General features: G+C 23.9%; 2 protein-coding genes and 1 long non-coding RNA gene across 3 annotated transcripts; all 3 read left to right on the forward strand.

Annotated features, from left to right (window-relative positions):
* The first annotated feature begins 105 nt into the window (after positions 1 to 105).
* Positions 106 to 523, forward strand: LOC127284879 (zinc finger protein 772-like). Its single transcript, XM_051310590.1, has 2 exons — positions 106 to 112; positions 216 to 523. The coding sequence occupies exons 1-2, from the start codon at positions 106 to 108 to the stop codon at positions 488 to 490; spliced, it is 282 nt and encodes a 93-aa protein (XP_051166547.1). The 3' UTR covers positions 491 to 523.
* A 3,595-nt stretch (positions 524 to 4,118) lies between these two features.
* On the forward strand, positions 4,119 to 6,228 carry LOC127286561 (uncharacterized). The gene is made up of 2 exons (XR_007843758.1): positions 4,119 to 4,224; positions 5,958 to 6,228. It is a non-coding gene; the product is annotated as an uncharacterized LOC127286561 (long non-coding RNA).
* Positions 6,229 to 6,372: 144 nt separating this feature from the next.
* LOC127286385 (uncharacterized) lies at positions 6,373 to 11,573 on the forward strand. The gene is made up of 5 exons (XM_051312791.1): positions 6,373 to 6,500; positions 8,512 to 8,571; positions 8,691 to 9,004; positions 10,936 to 11,095; positions 11,311 to 11,573. Exons 1-5 carry the CDS (start codon positions 6,464 to 6,466, stop codon positions 11,457 to 11,459), a joined length of 720 nt encoding a protein of 239 aa, XP_051168748.1. The 5' UTR covers positions 6,373 to 6,463; the 3' UTR covers positions 11,460 to 11,573.
* The last annotated feature ends 5,348 nt before the right edge of the window (positions 11,574 to 16,921 follow it).

Below are 16,921 nucleotides of genomic sequence, written 5' to 3' on the forward strand. Positions count from 1 at the left end.
AAAAATTAAAATTATGATTAATATTAGCAAAATAAAAATAAATATTTGGAACAGGTAAAACATCTACTATATAAAATAATTTTCTAGCTATCATTCCATAAACTAATGCACTGTAAATATTTGTAAAATATATATATATATTTTTTTTTGAAAGAAAGATTTTTATTTATAAAATTTATATAAAATGACTTATAAATAAAATATTTATGTTTTAGGTAGATTATTCGCTGGTATAAGATCATCTTCACGACAATTAATTCTAGGAAAAAAATATTATAGTCCAACAAATGAGGACGAACAAAATCAAACTTTCAAATGTGGTGTTTGTGGAAAAAGTTATTCAAGATTGGATAATTTAAAGAGACATCAAAGTCTTGAATGTGACAAAGTTCGAAAATATTCATGTTATATTTGTCACAAGACATATTATAGACGTTATGTTTTGATAAACCACATTTCTTCTAAACATCCTCAATATAGAACGGACTGAAAAATTATTTTATTATTATTATGATAATTATTAAATATAATCTATGTGTGAGAAAAAAAAATGATAAAACATATAATAATAAAAAATAATTTATAAAAAAAAAGTCATTTTCAAATTCTTTAATTACAACCATATGTTTATTATTATTTAAATAATTTGGTAAGGTTTTAATTCCAATATTAATTTGATTCCATGAGAGCATTAAAATGTTATTAATATACTTTTTTTTTAATTTTATTAATATTTAATTTTTGTTTGTTTTAGATATTCAGGAGAATATCCACCATTTTCTTGCAGGAAATGTGGCCGATCATATTTACATAAAAGCACATTAAAAAGACATGGGTAATTCTACAAACGAGGGAATTATGAGCGGTCAAGCTTATTTTGTATATTAATTTTGAAAAAAAAAATTTTTTTTTTTATGAATCTAAATTCTTTACTTGGAGGTTTTCGGGGTCGCTGATTTCGAATCCGACGTCAGTTTTTCAAAATTAAAAATGGCGGATCCAATATGGCGGAATTTTTTTTTTTTTAATCGTTTGGATTTGCTTAAAACTCTCTACTCGGGGGTTTTTGGAGTCGCTGATTACGAATCAGAGGTCAGTTTTTCAAAATTCAAAATGTCGAATCCAATATGGCGGACAACTTTTGAAAAAACTTAATATATTTGTCTGAAAATAATTACTTGGGGGTTTTCGGTGTCGCTAATTACGAATCAGAGGTCAGTTTTTCAAAATTCAAAATGGCGAATCCAATATGGCGGACAACTTTTGAAAAAACTTAATATATTTGTCTGAAGTAAGTATAGTTTCCAGTGATTTTAAATATTTCTCCGCCATGTTGCATCCGACATTTTGAATTTTGAAAAACTGATTTCAGATTCATTTTCAGCGACCCCAAAAACCCCCGAGTAGAGAGTTTCAAGCAAATTAGAACGATTTTTTTAAAAAAGTCCGCCATATTGGATCCGCCATTTTGAATTTTAAAAAACTGACCTCGGATTCTTAATCAGCGACCCCAAAAACCCCCGAGTAGAGAGTTTTAAGCAAATCCGAACGATTTTTTAAAAAAGTCCGCCATATTGGATCCGACATTTTTAATTTTAAAAAACTGACCTCGGATTCTTAATCAGCGACCCCAAAAACCCCCGAGTAGAGAGTTTTAAGCAAATCCAAACGATTTAAAAAAAAATTCCGCCATGTTGCATCCGCCATTTTGAATTTTGAAAAACTGACCTCGGATTCATAATCAGCGACCCCGAAAACCCCCGAGTAATAAATTTTGTATAAATCCATCCATTATTTTTAGTGTTAATGTGAATTTTCTATACACGATCTTAATTTCCTTGATAAATTGTTTATAAACAACCATAATTTTTGTAATTTTTAATATTTTGTCTGGCCACTTTCAGGTATCTTTTTTAGTGTCATTAACATGAAGTTAAAGTACTTTTCAGACCTTAAATGAGAAAAAAATGTTGTGTCCATATTTTCTTCATTTTCGTCTTTCGTTTGTAGAATCGCCCATGCACATATTAATTTTGAATGTAATGTTTCACGGAAATTTGAATGTAATATTTGTTTTAAAAAATTTAAACACGGTCATCATTTAACTGAACATCAAAGTTTACATTTACCTCTTGGAAATATTCAATTTGAATAAAAATATTAAAAAATTATTTGTTAATTAATTAATTACTAAATTAATAATTAAAACATTGTTTATTTATACAAGTCAAAATTGTAATTTTCTTCTTTGGAACAGTTTGAGTTTAATTATTTGTAAATAAAAATAAAAATTTGTTCATTATTTTTGTTAATTTCGTCTTTTTTACTTTCCTAAACATATTATAGAACTTTACTGATGATACTGCTTCTAATTTTATCAAAAAAAAAATGTAAACGATCTGCGCTACTACAACTTTTTCATTGGTATAGATAAAGACGCTCTCATTTAAAATGCACTAATATATAAAAATGTTTAGAAAACAGTAAAAAAAATAGTGTTAAGTCTTAAATTTTATTTTTTTTATCTTTATTTGTAATGTTATTTTCTAATCATCATTTTTATAAATTTTTTTTTATATTAATTTTCACTAGGAATAATTTTACTAATTTAAAATAGCTTTTTTCTTATAAAAATTAACTTTTAAATTTAAATAAAATTAAAATTAACAAATTAATTATAACGAGATTAAAGTAATAATAATTGTAAAATAATTTTTATTAAAATTCATAATGACTAAACATAATAAAAACAACAATAAATTTAACATTTACATTTTTTTTCCAAACATTTTTTTATATTAAAGCATTTTAAATAAAAGCGCCTTTTTCTACCAATGAAAGAGTAATAGTAGCGCAGGCGCAGTTACGTTTGGTGATGGTCGTTTGCATTTTGAAATAATAAATAATATTTTTAGTTAAAAATTATCAAACCAATATATTTTGTATAATTAAAAAAAAAGTATCAAAATGAATAAAAAAAAATTTAATTTTTTTTCCCTTTTGTTTTCTGAACGCTAATGAAATTATAAAAGGAAAGCTAAAAAATGGAGGTTATGTTAATTATTCCTCGTTGAATAACGTAGGCACGGACGATGAAGAAAGGCCGTAACGTATTTTTTAAAGAATCATAAAAATATATGTTTATATGTGTTATATTTTTTAAATTCCACTACAATTTTGTTACTTTTTGATGTTTGAATTTTTTTTTTTTTTTACTTTAATAACATTTGAATTTTATTATTATGTTTTAGATATATTGCGAGGAAAAGGTCCACCATTTTTGTGTACAACATGTGGAAAATCATATTCACAGAAGGGAAATTTGAGACGACATATAAACTTCGAATGTAATGTTTCACCAAAATTTGAATGTAGTTTGTGCAGCAAACGATTTAAACGACGACATCATTTGTTAGATCATCAAAGAGTTCATTATTCTGCTAATTATCCATACGCATATCAATAATAAATATTATCAATACTATACATATACATATAAAGATGGAGAATTATTTTTATTCGAAATGACTAAACAAATATAATTTATTTAAATTTGTACATTATAAAAAAAAAAAAATTTATCTCCAGCAAAGAACTAAATTAGGATTTATTTCGTTATAAATAAAAAATTTTTTTACTACAAATAAAGTGTTATTTAACATTGAGATACATTATATTTTTTCATTTGGATTTACTTATATAAAATTAAATTGATTATTTAAAAATCCATTTTCTCTAAAACAATTTTTTTTTAAATATATTCTACTTATAAACAATTATATATTTCATATTAAAATAAAAGATTCGATTCAAACAAATATAATTGGCATTATAAATAATTGCTTTTCTCTGTATATTATTCTACACCTAGAGAAAAGATTTCTTTGATTTAAAGAAACCAATTTCTTTGATTTGTTTTCTTATTCTTTTTTGTCAAAAAAATTGATTTCTTTGAATCAAAGAAATCTTTTTTCTGCGTGTACTTTCACATTTAGTTATATTTTTATGGATTTTTGAAGTATTTATTTATTATATATTTGTTATATGTTTATTTAATAAAAAAAAAATTTATTAATTATTATTAAAATTAAAAAATAATTCATATATTTTTACAGATAACCTGTGTGATTATGTATCATCCGATTGTCTTTATGCCTATGGCAATCATTTTCTTCATAGACTTGAGAAATACTACCCAATAAAGTCAAGAAAGTATAAGAAACCGTAAGTGATTTATTTTTTAAATATAAATATATAGAAAATCAACGCCAATTCAACATATTATGTATTATGTTTTACATTTTTGATTTGGCTAAATTTTTTCTATCTTTTCGTACTTTACGAAAAAACCGAAAAAAAGTTTTATTATTTTTTTCGAATTTTTTTTTAATTAATCGATTTACGATGAGATATGAATTTTTCAAAATTTTAAACAAAGATTTTCTTTGCATGCTCAAAATTTTTTTAAAACTGTATCAATTTTTCTAGTTTTTTTTTTAAATTGTGTAAAAAATATGTAAAAATAGGTAAAAAATATTAATTATTGTAAAAGTTTAAACCCGATCTGAAAATAATTTTTTTTTTAGTTGGATCACTTCATAAATTTTGCCCCATATATGGGGCATTCCACGCCAACTTAACATTTTATTGATTTTAACAATTTTGATTTAGATAAATTTTTTTTTTTTGGCTTTTCGTACTTTACAAAAATGAGTTACATAATTTTTTCGATTTTTTTTTAAACAAGCCATTTATAAAATATACATTTTTGAAAATTTTTTGGAAATTGTGAAAAATCCACATCTCATTGTAAAGGGCTTGATAAAAAAAAATCCAAAAAATATCATGAAACTCTTTTTCGTAGAGTACGGAAAGATAAAAAAAAATTGTAGTCAAATAAAAAATATCATAATCGATAAAATTTTGAGTTGGCGTGGAATGCCCCATATATGGGGCAAAATTTATGAAGTGATCCACCAGAAAATTTTTTTTTTCAAATCAGGCTGAAACTTGCAAAAAAAATAGTTTAGCCCTAAGGGTAATTACTTCGATCACAAAGTATTGTTAGGTTTTATCAAAATCTGTAGGAAGGGGAGAGGGTTCAAGTTTTTAGTAAAATATGAAGAGCGAATTTTTGAAAAATCGTAACTTTTGTACAATAAGGTTGAAAAAAATTTCACCTATTTATATTTTCGAAAGGTTTTTTCCTGCTCTTTTCAGTGATATAAACATTTTTTCAAAAAATTAAACCCTTTTTTTCTGGAATTAAAAATAGTTTTGAGTTTTTTTTATTTATTTTTGTTTTGTCCTAAAATAAAGGTTACGATGTATATTTTCAATACAAAAAATGTCGTTTTTTTGTTTTCGAGACATTAATTAATTAAATTTAGTAAAAAAAATAAATATTTCATAAAAAATAATAATTTTTACTTTGACATCAAAAAAATTCCGACACTTCTAATGTGGGGAATATTTATGAGCATCTAATAAAAAGGGTCATTTTTCAAAAAAAAGAAATCAAAAATATTTTTAATTTTCAAAAAAGGGGGTTAGATTTTGAATTTTGAAGACATTTAATAAAAATTATTTTAACCTTACTATATTATAGTTACGACTTTAAGAAAAAAAAATAAACTGTTCGCACTTTTGGTGTTGGATCACTTGAGAAATTTTGCCCCATATATGGGGAATTTCACATGAAGTGATCAAGGTGAAAAAAAATTTCTTTCCATACTTCGATAATTTTTTTCAATTAAATAATGAAATAAAATTTTTTTCAATATCAGTTTCGATAGCTTTTTTCACGCCCTTTTGATTGGTAAAATGCTTTTTTGAAAAAAAAATTTTGTTTACCAAAAATAAGTAAAAATAAAAAATTGTTACACCTTAATCACTTCACTTAACATCTCTCATAGATTCAATAACAGAATATAATTATTTTTATAAATTTGTTTCAGTATAAGGGTACGAAGCCGTTGTAAATTTTGCTACATGAATTTAAAAGAGGAAAAAAGTATTGGATATGCGCAAAGTAGAGCAGCTCGAGTTTCGACAATTTGCATTTCGTGTCCAGACACACCATTTCTTTGTGTCAAATGCTTCGAAGCTTATCATGCTCGTATTTTTATAAATTTAAATTAATTTATTTATAAAAAAAAAATGACGTTTACTTAATTGTTTGTAAATACACAATAACAAAATTTGATGAATAAAATTGTTTCAAGCACATTTATTGTTTCTTTATTTTTTTTTATATAAGTTTATGTAAATGCATTTTATTTTAAAAATATTTTTTCTAAATTTTTCTCAGGCTATAAATTCAGAATTTTTCTTTTATTCTAATATACATTTTTTTATTTTCGTTTTTTTAGGTCGAATTGGACGACCATTACTTAGAAATTTAACTGAAGTTGATCTGATTTCAATCTCTGGTGAAAGTAATCAACATCATCCTGAAATTGTAATGAACATTGATGATCAAGAAAATGAGGATTATCAAGGTAATATAAATACATTTTTTATTGAATCAGAATTTCTCAAACGGATTATCTAAAATTAACAAATTTAATTTTCAATGTTAAATGGTTTTTTTTACACCTTGTGTAGTCAAAATAAGTTTCTGAAAATATTAGGCCAAAATTTTTGTTGTTGTTAAAGAGTTATGGACAATTGAAATTTTTATGTTTTAATTAAAAAAAAATTCTTCGAAATTCAGTTGACCAATTTGAAAACAAAAGAAGTTCAACAAAAAGTCCCTTCGTCTTGGAACGTGGTAAAATAAACAATTTAAAAAACTATTTAAAATAACAATTTTTTTAAAACAAAAATTATGGGGCGGTTCAAGTTCTACACATTTAGATTCTACACCGTATAAATTCTACATGTTAAATTCTCCAATTTTGTATTCTACACAAGTTCAATTTTGCACAATTTATTTGTTAAATTCTACACAGTTAAATTGCACACCGACAAACTCTACACACATTCATATTTAAAAATAAAAATTAATTCGTTAAATTGTACACCGTTAAAGTCGACACACGTTTATATTTAAAAATAAAAATAATTTTGTTAAATTCTACACAGTTAAATTGAACACCGTTAAACTCTGCACAAATTTGTTTAAAAAAATTTTTTTAAATTTAAATTATTACTATAAAATTCTACACAGTTAAATTCTACAAAATAAATTTCTTCGCAGTTTATTAGTTGTGTTAAATTCTGCACTGTTAAATTCTACACACGTTTATATAATAAAAAATATTAATTTTGTTAAATTCTACACAGTTAGATTGAACATCGTTAAATTCTACACTAATTAGTTGTTGGATAATTAAAAATTTTTTTTTTTAAATTCTATTATTATTTATTAACGTAAAGCTAATTTTTTTACCAAATTTATAGAACTATTTTTTAATTTCTTTCAAATTTTTTTCTAAAATATTGTAACGCATTGCCATTACTTTCCCACACAATTTAAAATTTTTTACTGTTAACATAATTTTTTAAATAAATAATTTCCTTACAATCACCTTTTAGAAAAATAAAGGTAAGTTAAACGCCATTGATTAATTTATTTAACTTACCTTTATTTTTCTAAAAGGTGATTGTAAGGAAATTATTTATTTATAAAAAATGACGTTGACAGTAAAAAATTTTATTGTGTGGGAAAGTAACGGTAATGCGTTACAATATTTTAGCAAAAAAATTTGAAAGAAATTAAAAAGTAGTTCTATAAATTTGGTAAAAAAATTAGCTTTACGTTAATAAATAAACGCAAATATATATCAAAAAATAATATTCGGATAATGTTATATTAAATTTAACTTAGTTAGCTTAATTAAAAAATAATTTTATCAATCATTTAACTGTATATACTTAAAAATAATCAAATTTTTCTAATAAAAAAAATGTGTAGAGTTTAGCGGTTTAAATTTGAATGTGTAAAATTTTACAATAATAATTCCCATTTTTTAAAATAAATTTGGGTAGAATTTAACAGTGTGCAATTTAGTTCTGTGGAATTTATTAAAATTATTTTTATATTTAAATAATAAGCGTGTGTAGAGTTTATTTAATTGTGTAGAATTTAAAAAAAAAATTTTTTGATTATCCAACAACTAATTAGTGTAGAATTTAACGATGTTCAATTTAACTGTGTAGAATTTAACAAAATTAATTTTTTTTATTATATAAACGTGTGTAGAAAATTAATTATTATTAATTTATTAAGCTTCAGCCTTTCGGCTAAGCAGTGGACTTGGTTTAATACATACTAAAATAAATATAAAATTCCCATTGAAAATTAATTACTTTTTTTAATAATTTTAGCTGAACCGTTTGAGAAATTTTGACCCTATTATATAACTATTTATAACTATTTTAATAAATTTTATTTCTCTGACAAGATCAAAATGTGAAAATAAAATTTTGTTGAAAACAAATAATTATAACAAAAATTGTTGACCTTAAAACAAAACTATAATTATTCGCAATTTATTTCTGTTACAGATAAAAAAAATTCAGAGAAAAAAAGTAAAAACGAAAATATTTCAGGACCTAATGTAATGGGTGAGTTTGAAAAAATTTATATTTACAAAAATGAGGCAATTAAAAAAATATTCAGTGCAACATTTTTGTTATACGATTGCAAATTGCATTTATAAAGAAATATTTTCTTATTTTTGCAGAATATTTCAAAAAGATACTTAATTTATTTACAATTATACATTATGACATCAAGAAAATCGATGATAAATTAGAAGGTCCTGAAAGATTACAACAACCGGTGCAACAAATACAACCAATACAGTCTTCGCAAGTGCAACAAATGTCTTCACAAATGCAACATATGTCTTCGCAAATGCAACCCATTCAACCTCAAGTAGTGCTAAATGATAATGATTTTCCAATTTTCATACAGTTTCTTCCAATGAATGATATTGAAAGTATTAATCACTTTGAGATGTTAATTGCAACAAATCAAGAAGCAGTTGTACAATTTGTAAGTTAATTTTTTTCTTTTTTATTTTTAAAGTTTTTTTATTCTACTCTCTAAATCTGAATTAGTAAAAATGTTTACTAATTTGAATTAATGACTCACTTTTTGCTTTAGAATTAGTTAAATTTTATTAATTGTTAGTAAAAGTTACTAATAATTAGTAAAATTTTACTAATTCAGAAGCAAAAAGTGAGTCATTAATTCAAATTAGTAAATATTTTTACTAATTCAGATTTAGAGAATATTTTTATATAGTGATGATTGTAAGAATGACTTTTTGAATTTTTATGTTCATCGTTTTTTGGTAATTTTGTATTTTTATTTTATTATTTTTTATTTTTGTTTATTTCTGTTTGTATATACCTATATATTATATGGTTTAATTTTTTTATTTTATTCAATTTTTTCATATTTTTGTCTAATTTTGTTATCTTTATTTAATTTTTTTAGTTTATCTTTTTTCGTAATTTTTTTTTGTTGTATTTTTATCAAATTTTGTTACTTTTAATATTATTTTTTGTTTTATTTTTTTTATTTTGCCCGAAAGTCATTGTTTTTATTACTAATCTATCTACATTTTTATTTTATAATGATGGTTCCTATTCAAAATTTTTTTTTATTTAACGTTTTAATTTTTTCTTTCTAATATCACTTTTTGAAATAAATGAAATAGTTTTTTCGACATTTAAGAAAGCTAAAAATTTATTTTAGTAATTTTATCATCAAAAATGGTTATTTTGAAATTATTATTTATTTTATTTTTAATGCCAAGAATAAAAAAATAAGAACTTATTTATTGGAAATAAAAATTTTGCTCAAAATAATGACACATTATAATGTACATTCCTTTTGAAGTATTTGCTACAATATAAATTTTTAACACAAAATATTATTTTTTTTTTTAAATATTTTAAAATTAAAATATTAAAATAATTTTTTTGTAAATATTTAAGAAAATTAATGTTTTTAGAAAAATTTAATTTAGAAATCAAAAGTTCGGAATTTTTTTTATTTTTTAAATAAGAATTTTATTCGAAAAAACTTTTTTTCTAGAAAATATGAATTAGAAAATATTTTTCTTTTAAAAAAGTAAAAAACTTATGGTTTTATAGTTTTAAAAGTTTATATAGAAATTTTTATTGAATAAAATTTATATTTAACGTAATTTCTATAAAAAGTAATTCTTATTGAATAAATTTATAGAATTTTTAAAAATTATTATCATTATTATTATTTTTTTATTATTATTATAAATTTAAATTTGAAATTAATAAAATTTCTATATTTTACAGCAGAATTTTCATTTAGAAAAGTTTTGATTTAATACAATTTTTACTTATTGCCCTAATTTTAAATTAAAAATTTTCTACTATTACAATTGATTAAATTTAAATAAATATTCTATTATGTAAAATGGAAATTCGATTACTATAGATAAATTCTATACAATATAAAAATTCCCTTAATATAAATTGAGTTCAATCAAAATTATGTAAAAAATTATTCATTAGAATGTAAATTTATTTTAAAATTAAAATTCCATTACATAGAAATTAGTTTATTGAATAAAAATTTGTCAAAATCTACTACAGAAAAATTATTTCGGATAAATAAATAAAATCCTACAAAATTTTTCTAGATTAAAATTTATTTATTTTATTAAATTTTATCAAAAATTCATCAGAATCGATTTTATATTGCTGTATATTTCATTATTTATTTCGTTTTTTTTTTTTTTTAAGATTTTGTACTTTTTTCCCATTTTTAAAAAAAAATTTTTAATTAATAATTTTTTTCCAAAGAATGATTTTAAAATTGTTAATATATTAAGACATTTCCAGTTTGATTGCTTAAATTTCAAAAAATTGATTTGACGATTTTTTGTAAAATAAGAAAAAATAATTTTTAACTATTAATATATCACGAATTTTTAGAGAAGAATGCTGACTCACATGGGTGGTCGTTCAGTGAAAGAAAATATTCATCGGGCTTTAAAAAAAATGTTCACAAATTCCTGTGCCTTGCAATGCTCTTGGAAAGGTCGAAAAAATAATATTAAAGTGTCTGATTTGGGCTTCGTTCAAGTTATGAAAGGTAATTCAACAAAGGAAAATGATATATTATAAATAAAATAAAAATAACGAAAATTTTTCTATCGCGCACAATATTTCTGTTTTAACAAAAATTTTGAAATTAAAAATTTTTATTATTAAAATTAAAAAAAATTTTTTTTTAAAATATTTTATTTTTTAGTATAAATTAAAAATAATTGTGTATACAATATTAATTATTATTAATTTAAATTTCAGATACTTTTTGCACTGGCTTTCCAGGCATGACTGAAGTTGAATTTCAAAATATTGGTTCCGAATGGTTTAGATTTGCAAGACAACGACTAATTCGAGAAGAATCTAAACTAAATAGATCATTAAGCCTAAAATATGAACAAAATAATTAAACAAATTTTTTTTTTTATCACAGAAAAATTTTTTATATAAATCCGACTCATACTCATACATGATAAATGTAATTGTACCAGTATAATATAAATATAAAATTGCATAATTTTTTATACTATTTGAAAAATGTTTCTAAAATAATCGTTATACAATATTGTCATTTGCATTTATAAATTTTAACTTAAAAAAAAATATTAATAATAATAATAATAATTACTCATATTATCGACGGTATAATTATTATATATATATACTCGTTTTTTATTCTTCACTTTTTGTTACCATAAAATCTTTTTATACTCATCTTATGAGACTTTAGGATAAATTAATTTTAGGTGCATTTAAAATTTTAATGAATACTAAAATATTGAATTTTTTTGATGATGTTTATATATATATATATATATATTTATATATAATTTCAAATATTACATAATAATAAGGGGTTTTTTTTGTTTGTTAAAATAATATGTATGTTTGGTGCCAACATGAAATAAATTCATATAATTACAAAGAAAGTCGTGTTTAATTGATTTCTTTTTAAAATATTCTATTGTTCTTGACAAAAATTAGTTTTTCTTTAATTATTTTCAGTTTCCGAAAAAAAATATTTTAACTATTTTTAAAATTTTTTAAATTTTAAAACTCTTTTTAATAATGGAAAATAAAATAAATTAAAATTAAAAATTTTTTAAATAATCTCAAAAATTTAAATTTAAATAACTCAATTTTTAGAATTGAAAGGCGTTTTAAAATTTTACCACCAATTAATGGATACAAAAAGGAACATTTTCGCGATGAAAAAATTTACGAAAGAAAATTAATTTTTCAAGAATAGTAATGTATTATTAATATTATTATATTATTAATAATAATAAATAATAATTAATATTATTAATAAAATTCTTCCTCATTGATAAAAGTTGGTAGTGTTATATATAAATGTATTCAATTATGTTAGTAATTTGTTTTGTCTTTAGTAATTTTCAATTAAAAAAGAAAAAAAAAAAAAGAAATTAACTTTTATATTTTATTAAATCAAAAATAATTATTTGTTAATTAAATTTTTTTCTTGTTTTAGGTGCAATATCTAAATTTCTTTTTGAAGATCACGGCGGAGCTACAATTCAAGAAGAAAATTTTTTCTTCTTCTCGGAAGTTGATGGCAATAATAGTAATTTTAGAATAAGTGATGTCTTATCAAGAAAATTTCCATGTCCAAAATGTAGCAGTGTTTTTAAATTAAAGGGATGCTTAACAAGACATTTAAAATATGAATGTCAACAAGCACCGAGATTTGCATGTCCTTTTTGTGAATTTCGTACAAAAAAAACATCCCATGCCTATGAGCATGTAAGAAGAAGACATCAAAATGAACAAGTTTATATTATCGATTTAACTGCTGATCCACATAGAAATATTCGTCAACCACACTAAAAAGACAAAAAAAAAAAATTGTTTTTTTTTCCATCCATACGAATTATTAAACAATTCTCTCAACTTTTATTTTTAAAAAATAATTATTACAAAGAGAAATAAATTATATGAATAATGTTTTTTTCATATAGAAAAATAATCATTACTATACACATTCTGTAATATTTATTGATTAGTTTTGAATTGGTTATACTGTGGATTTATTTCCACTGTAGTGAGAACGAAATAAAATTAAATAAAACTATTAAATAAGTTGTTTTTTTTATTAAACATTGCATTAAAAATTACATTACTACAAAAAAATGATTTTAATAATCAAAAACTTGCATTTAAAGATAGTTTTTTGTAAAAATTAAAAAATTTTAATTAGGGTCAGTTGGGGTAAATAGAAACAAGGGGTAAATCGAAACAGTAGTTATTTCAGTTAAATAAAAAATTTTAAAAATAAATACGGCATTAAACCTAAGATCATTCCCAATAGGTTCTAAGTATTCTGTTATTCTATTTACCCCTAAAAACTGGAAATTGTTTCTATCAACTACAACACAATTTTCAGTATTATAAAAATGCATTGAAAAAAGTATTCATCTATATTCTCATCAGTACATATAGTATTTAACATGATTTATTTTTAAACTTATGTAATGCATTATTATTTATTGGTTTGAATTATTTTATAACTAACACCATTTTTTACGTAATTCTTTGTATTTTTTAACATTTGCATACTTCAAATGAATTTTTTTCATAAATTTTGTAAGAAATAATGACTGTTTCATATTTACCCCTAAATTTTAGCAAAGTTGAAAAATTTAGGGGTAAATAGAAACAGTTGATTATTGCGATTTAATGATACTCATTTTTCTATTACCCCATAAAGGCCAACGCACAATAGCTTCGCGAAAGTCGTTCGCGAACGAGATGCATGAGATAGAAAAGGATACGAATATATCTCTGTCCTTTTCTAACTCATGTTTCACGTTCGCGAACGTCTTTCGCGAAGCTATTCTGCTTAGGCCTTAAAACTGTTTTCTAACCTTAAATTGTGAATTCATACTCTTAATGGTGCGGTTACCCTATCTCATGCATGCACTGTGCATGCATGCAAAAACATTTGGTCGGTCACACTTCAACGAAATCTAGTGAATGTTTAGTAACTTTCTAGTAATTTTCTAAAAATTTCGATTGTAACTAGAAAGTTACTAAACATTCACTAGATTTCGTTGAAGTGTGACCGGCCAAATGTTTCTGCATGCATACACAGAGCATGCATGAGATAGTGTGACCGTACCCTAAGGCCTGAGCAGAATAGAAACGTAATCGCAATCGTAATCGTAAACGGAAGAATGGGTTAGAGAAGGATAGTCATATATTGTTGTTCTTCTCTTACTAATTCTTCCGTTTGCGATTGCGATTCCGGTTACCTTTCTATTGTGCTTAGGCCTTTAATCTACTACAACTTCCAACACAGCACCCAAAATTCCCTGAAACTTGGCAGAACCTCACATGGTGAGGTTAGGAAACTTTAGTGGCAAGGTTAATACAAGTTTGTGTCGATGTTTAAATGTCCACATGAAAAGAATATTTACACGAAACTTTGAGGAAATATTACACTATAAATATTCGCGTGCAATGTTCAGTCAATGTTGTGTCAATATTCACCTATACTTATTATATTAGTAAATGAAATTTTTATAACTAGGCGAAAATGTAATTTCAATATTGACACAACATTGACTGAACATTGCACGTGAATATTTATAGTGTAATATTTCCTCAAAGTTTCGTGTGAATATTCTTTTCATGTGGACATTTAAACATCGACACAAACTTGTATGAACCTTGCCACTAAAGTTTCCTAATCTCATCATGTGAAGTTCTGTCAAGTTTCAGGGAATTTTGGGTGCTGTGTGGGTTGTAATTTTACAAAAAAAAACTGATTTCACTTTTCAATGTTATTTTCATTTTGACCTCTTTCGGAACTTTATCCCTTCTCCTGCTCTCAGGGTTGGAAAATATGTCACTAGCGCATTTACCTTATAGCTTTGAATTTATTATCATTTTCATCATTGTTATGAATTAATTACCAAAGTAATTAAAAGTTTATCCTTCTCTAACTCATTATTCCGATTGCAGTTACGTTTCCGGTTACGTTTCTATTCTGCTCAGGCCTTTAATCATAAATTTAAGGTTAGATTTGATACACGTAAATTACTGTAGAAAACTAATGACGTAAAGTACATGGTAAAAAAACTATATAAATTACCTGATGTAAATTACGTACCCATCTCTGGCTATCAGTCGGCTAATTTCCATTGTTCCCACTCGCCATTTGTCATAATTGAACGTCCCAATTCTATGGCCATTTCCGAATTGGGATTTTTGTCGCACTTTTGATAAAATGTATACTTGGGAAGTATGCAGTGTCTTTTTTTTCGCACGGTAAAACAAGGACACTGCATACTTCCCGAGTATACACTTTATCAAAAGTGCGGTAAAAATCCCAATTCGGAAGCGGCCTATAACCAGAGATGGATAAAAGCTCTTTTCTGGAGGTTTTCTACGTATAATACATAAATGACGTATTATACGTATAATACTGTAAAATTCCAGGTTTTTGACTTTGTAGCCACATCACTGGCAACATAACCTCTTTTTGTTATTTACTTTCTGATTTATTGTTGGTAAATAAGTATTAATTAATAAATAAAATATTGAAATATTTGTCAATTGACAACTTTCAGTTGAGTTAAATAATATTATCTTATTTGAAATAATTTCGTAGAAAATTTTAATATTTTAAATGTGCTTTTGTTCTCAATTTAGAAGAGAAATACTAATATAATTTAAATTTTATCAAAGCATCGATAATTAATTTTTGTCAATATCGTATAATACGTGTATATTACACGTAAAATACCTTGTATTATACTCGAGGTTTTCTACCTACCCATATCTGCCTATAACTCGTTCGACGCTCTGACGCACACTCTATTGGTAGTCGAGTAGCAGCGAGCGTCAATAGCTTTGGAATTGTGACGCTCAATTCTCGTCAACTACCGCACCCTGCTCTAGTAAAAATTTAGTGACTTTAAGGTGCTTTTATACCTCTAATATTTTGGTCAAGCAATCGGCTGGATTGTATTTTCACGGTTGTATCACTTTTGATTGGCTCTAACAAAATTAAATTTTCAAGGTGAAAATGTAATATTTGTCAGAGCCAATCAAAAGTGATACAATCGTGAAAATGCAATCCAGCCGATTGCTTGACCAAAATACTGGATGTATAAAAGCACCTTTATTGTTAAAATTAAAAGTTACTATAAAGTTACTAAATTTTCATTAGGGCAGGGTGCGGTAGTTGACGAGAATTAGAATAAATGGCGAGTGGGGACAATGGAAACCAACCAGACCTGCCCTACCAGGGTTGGGAACGTATAAAACTAGGAGGAGAAGACTGGTAGGCAGGATTGCACAGTTACGCGTAACTCAGAGTTTTTTTTATGTAAATTACATAGGTTTTTTTACATTTGTAAAATACCCCCCACCATAAAAAAATGCATTGCGTTAGAAAAATTGAAGATAATTTACAAATGTAATAGACGTAAAAAACTCTGTTATTTACTTGAGGTATATTACATACGCAACCCTGCTGGTAGCAGCCTCATTTTCCAACCCTGAGAGCAGAAGAAATTTCAGATAATAGACGCTTCATATTAATATTAATATTTTTTACAATATTTATTTCAGCTATTTGTTTGTATTATTTATTAAAAATGTGGTTGTTTATTACTAAAACTTTTATAACTGTTATTTGGGTCTAGTCTATTATTCAAAATTCAGTTATCACTGTAAATTTTTTTTTTAAACATTTACATATGTCAACACGGAAGAGTACCAGCCATTACGATTATGTATTTTATTTTCAGTTAATTTTTCTTATTTTGAGCAATTTTTTTTACAAATATATATAGAAAATGTAAATGTATTGAAATCATTGATTTGAATTATTATTATTATTAAT

Source organism: Leptopilina boulardi, unplaced genomic scaffold, assembly GCF_019393585.1.
Source record: "Leptopilina boulardi isolate dan_hultmark-lab unplaced genomic scaffold, ZJU_Lbou_2.1 LbouV2_121, whole genome shotgun sequence".
NCBI classification, from domain to species: domain Eukaryota; kingdom Metazoa; phylum Arthropoda; class Insecta; order Hymenoptera; family Figitidae; genus Leptopilina; species Leptopilina boulardi.

Bases quoted from the DNA above. Each gene is read 5' to 3' on its own strand.
- LOC127286385 (XM_051312791.1), top strand. From the start codon at position 6,464: ATGAACATTGATGATCAAGAAAATGAGGATTATCAAG. The intron at 8,572-8,690 runs GTGAGTTTGAAA...TTATTTTTGCAG, and splicing joins TTCAGGACCTAATGTAATGG to AATATTTCAAAAAGATACTT. The intron at 9,005-10,935 runs GTAAGTTAATTT...ACGAATTTTTAG, and splicing joins AAGAAGCAGTTGTACAATTT to AGAAGAATGCTGACTCACAT.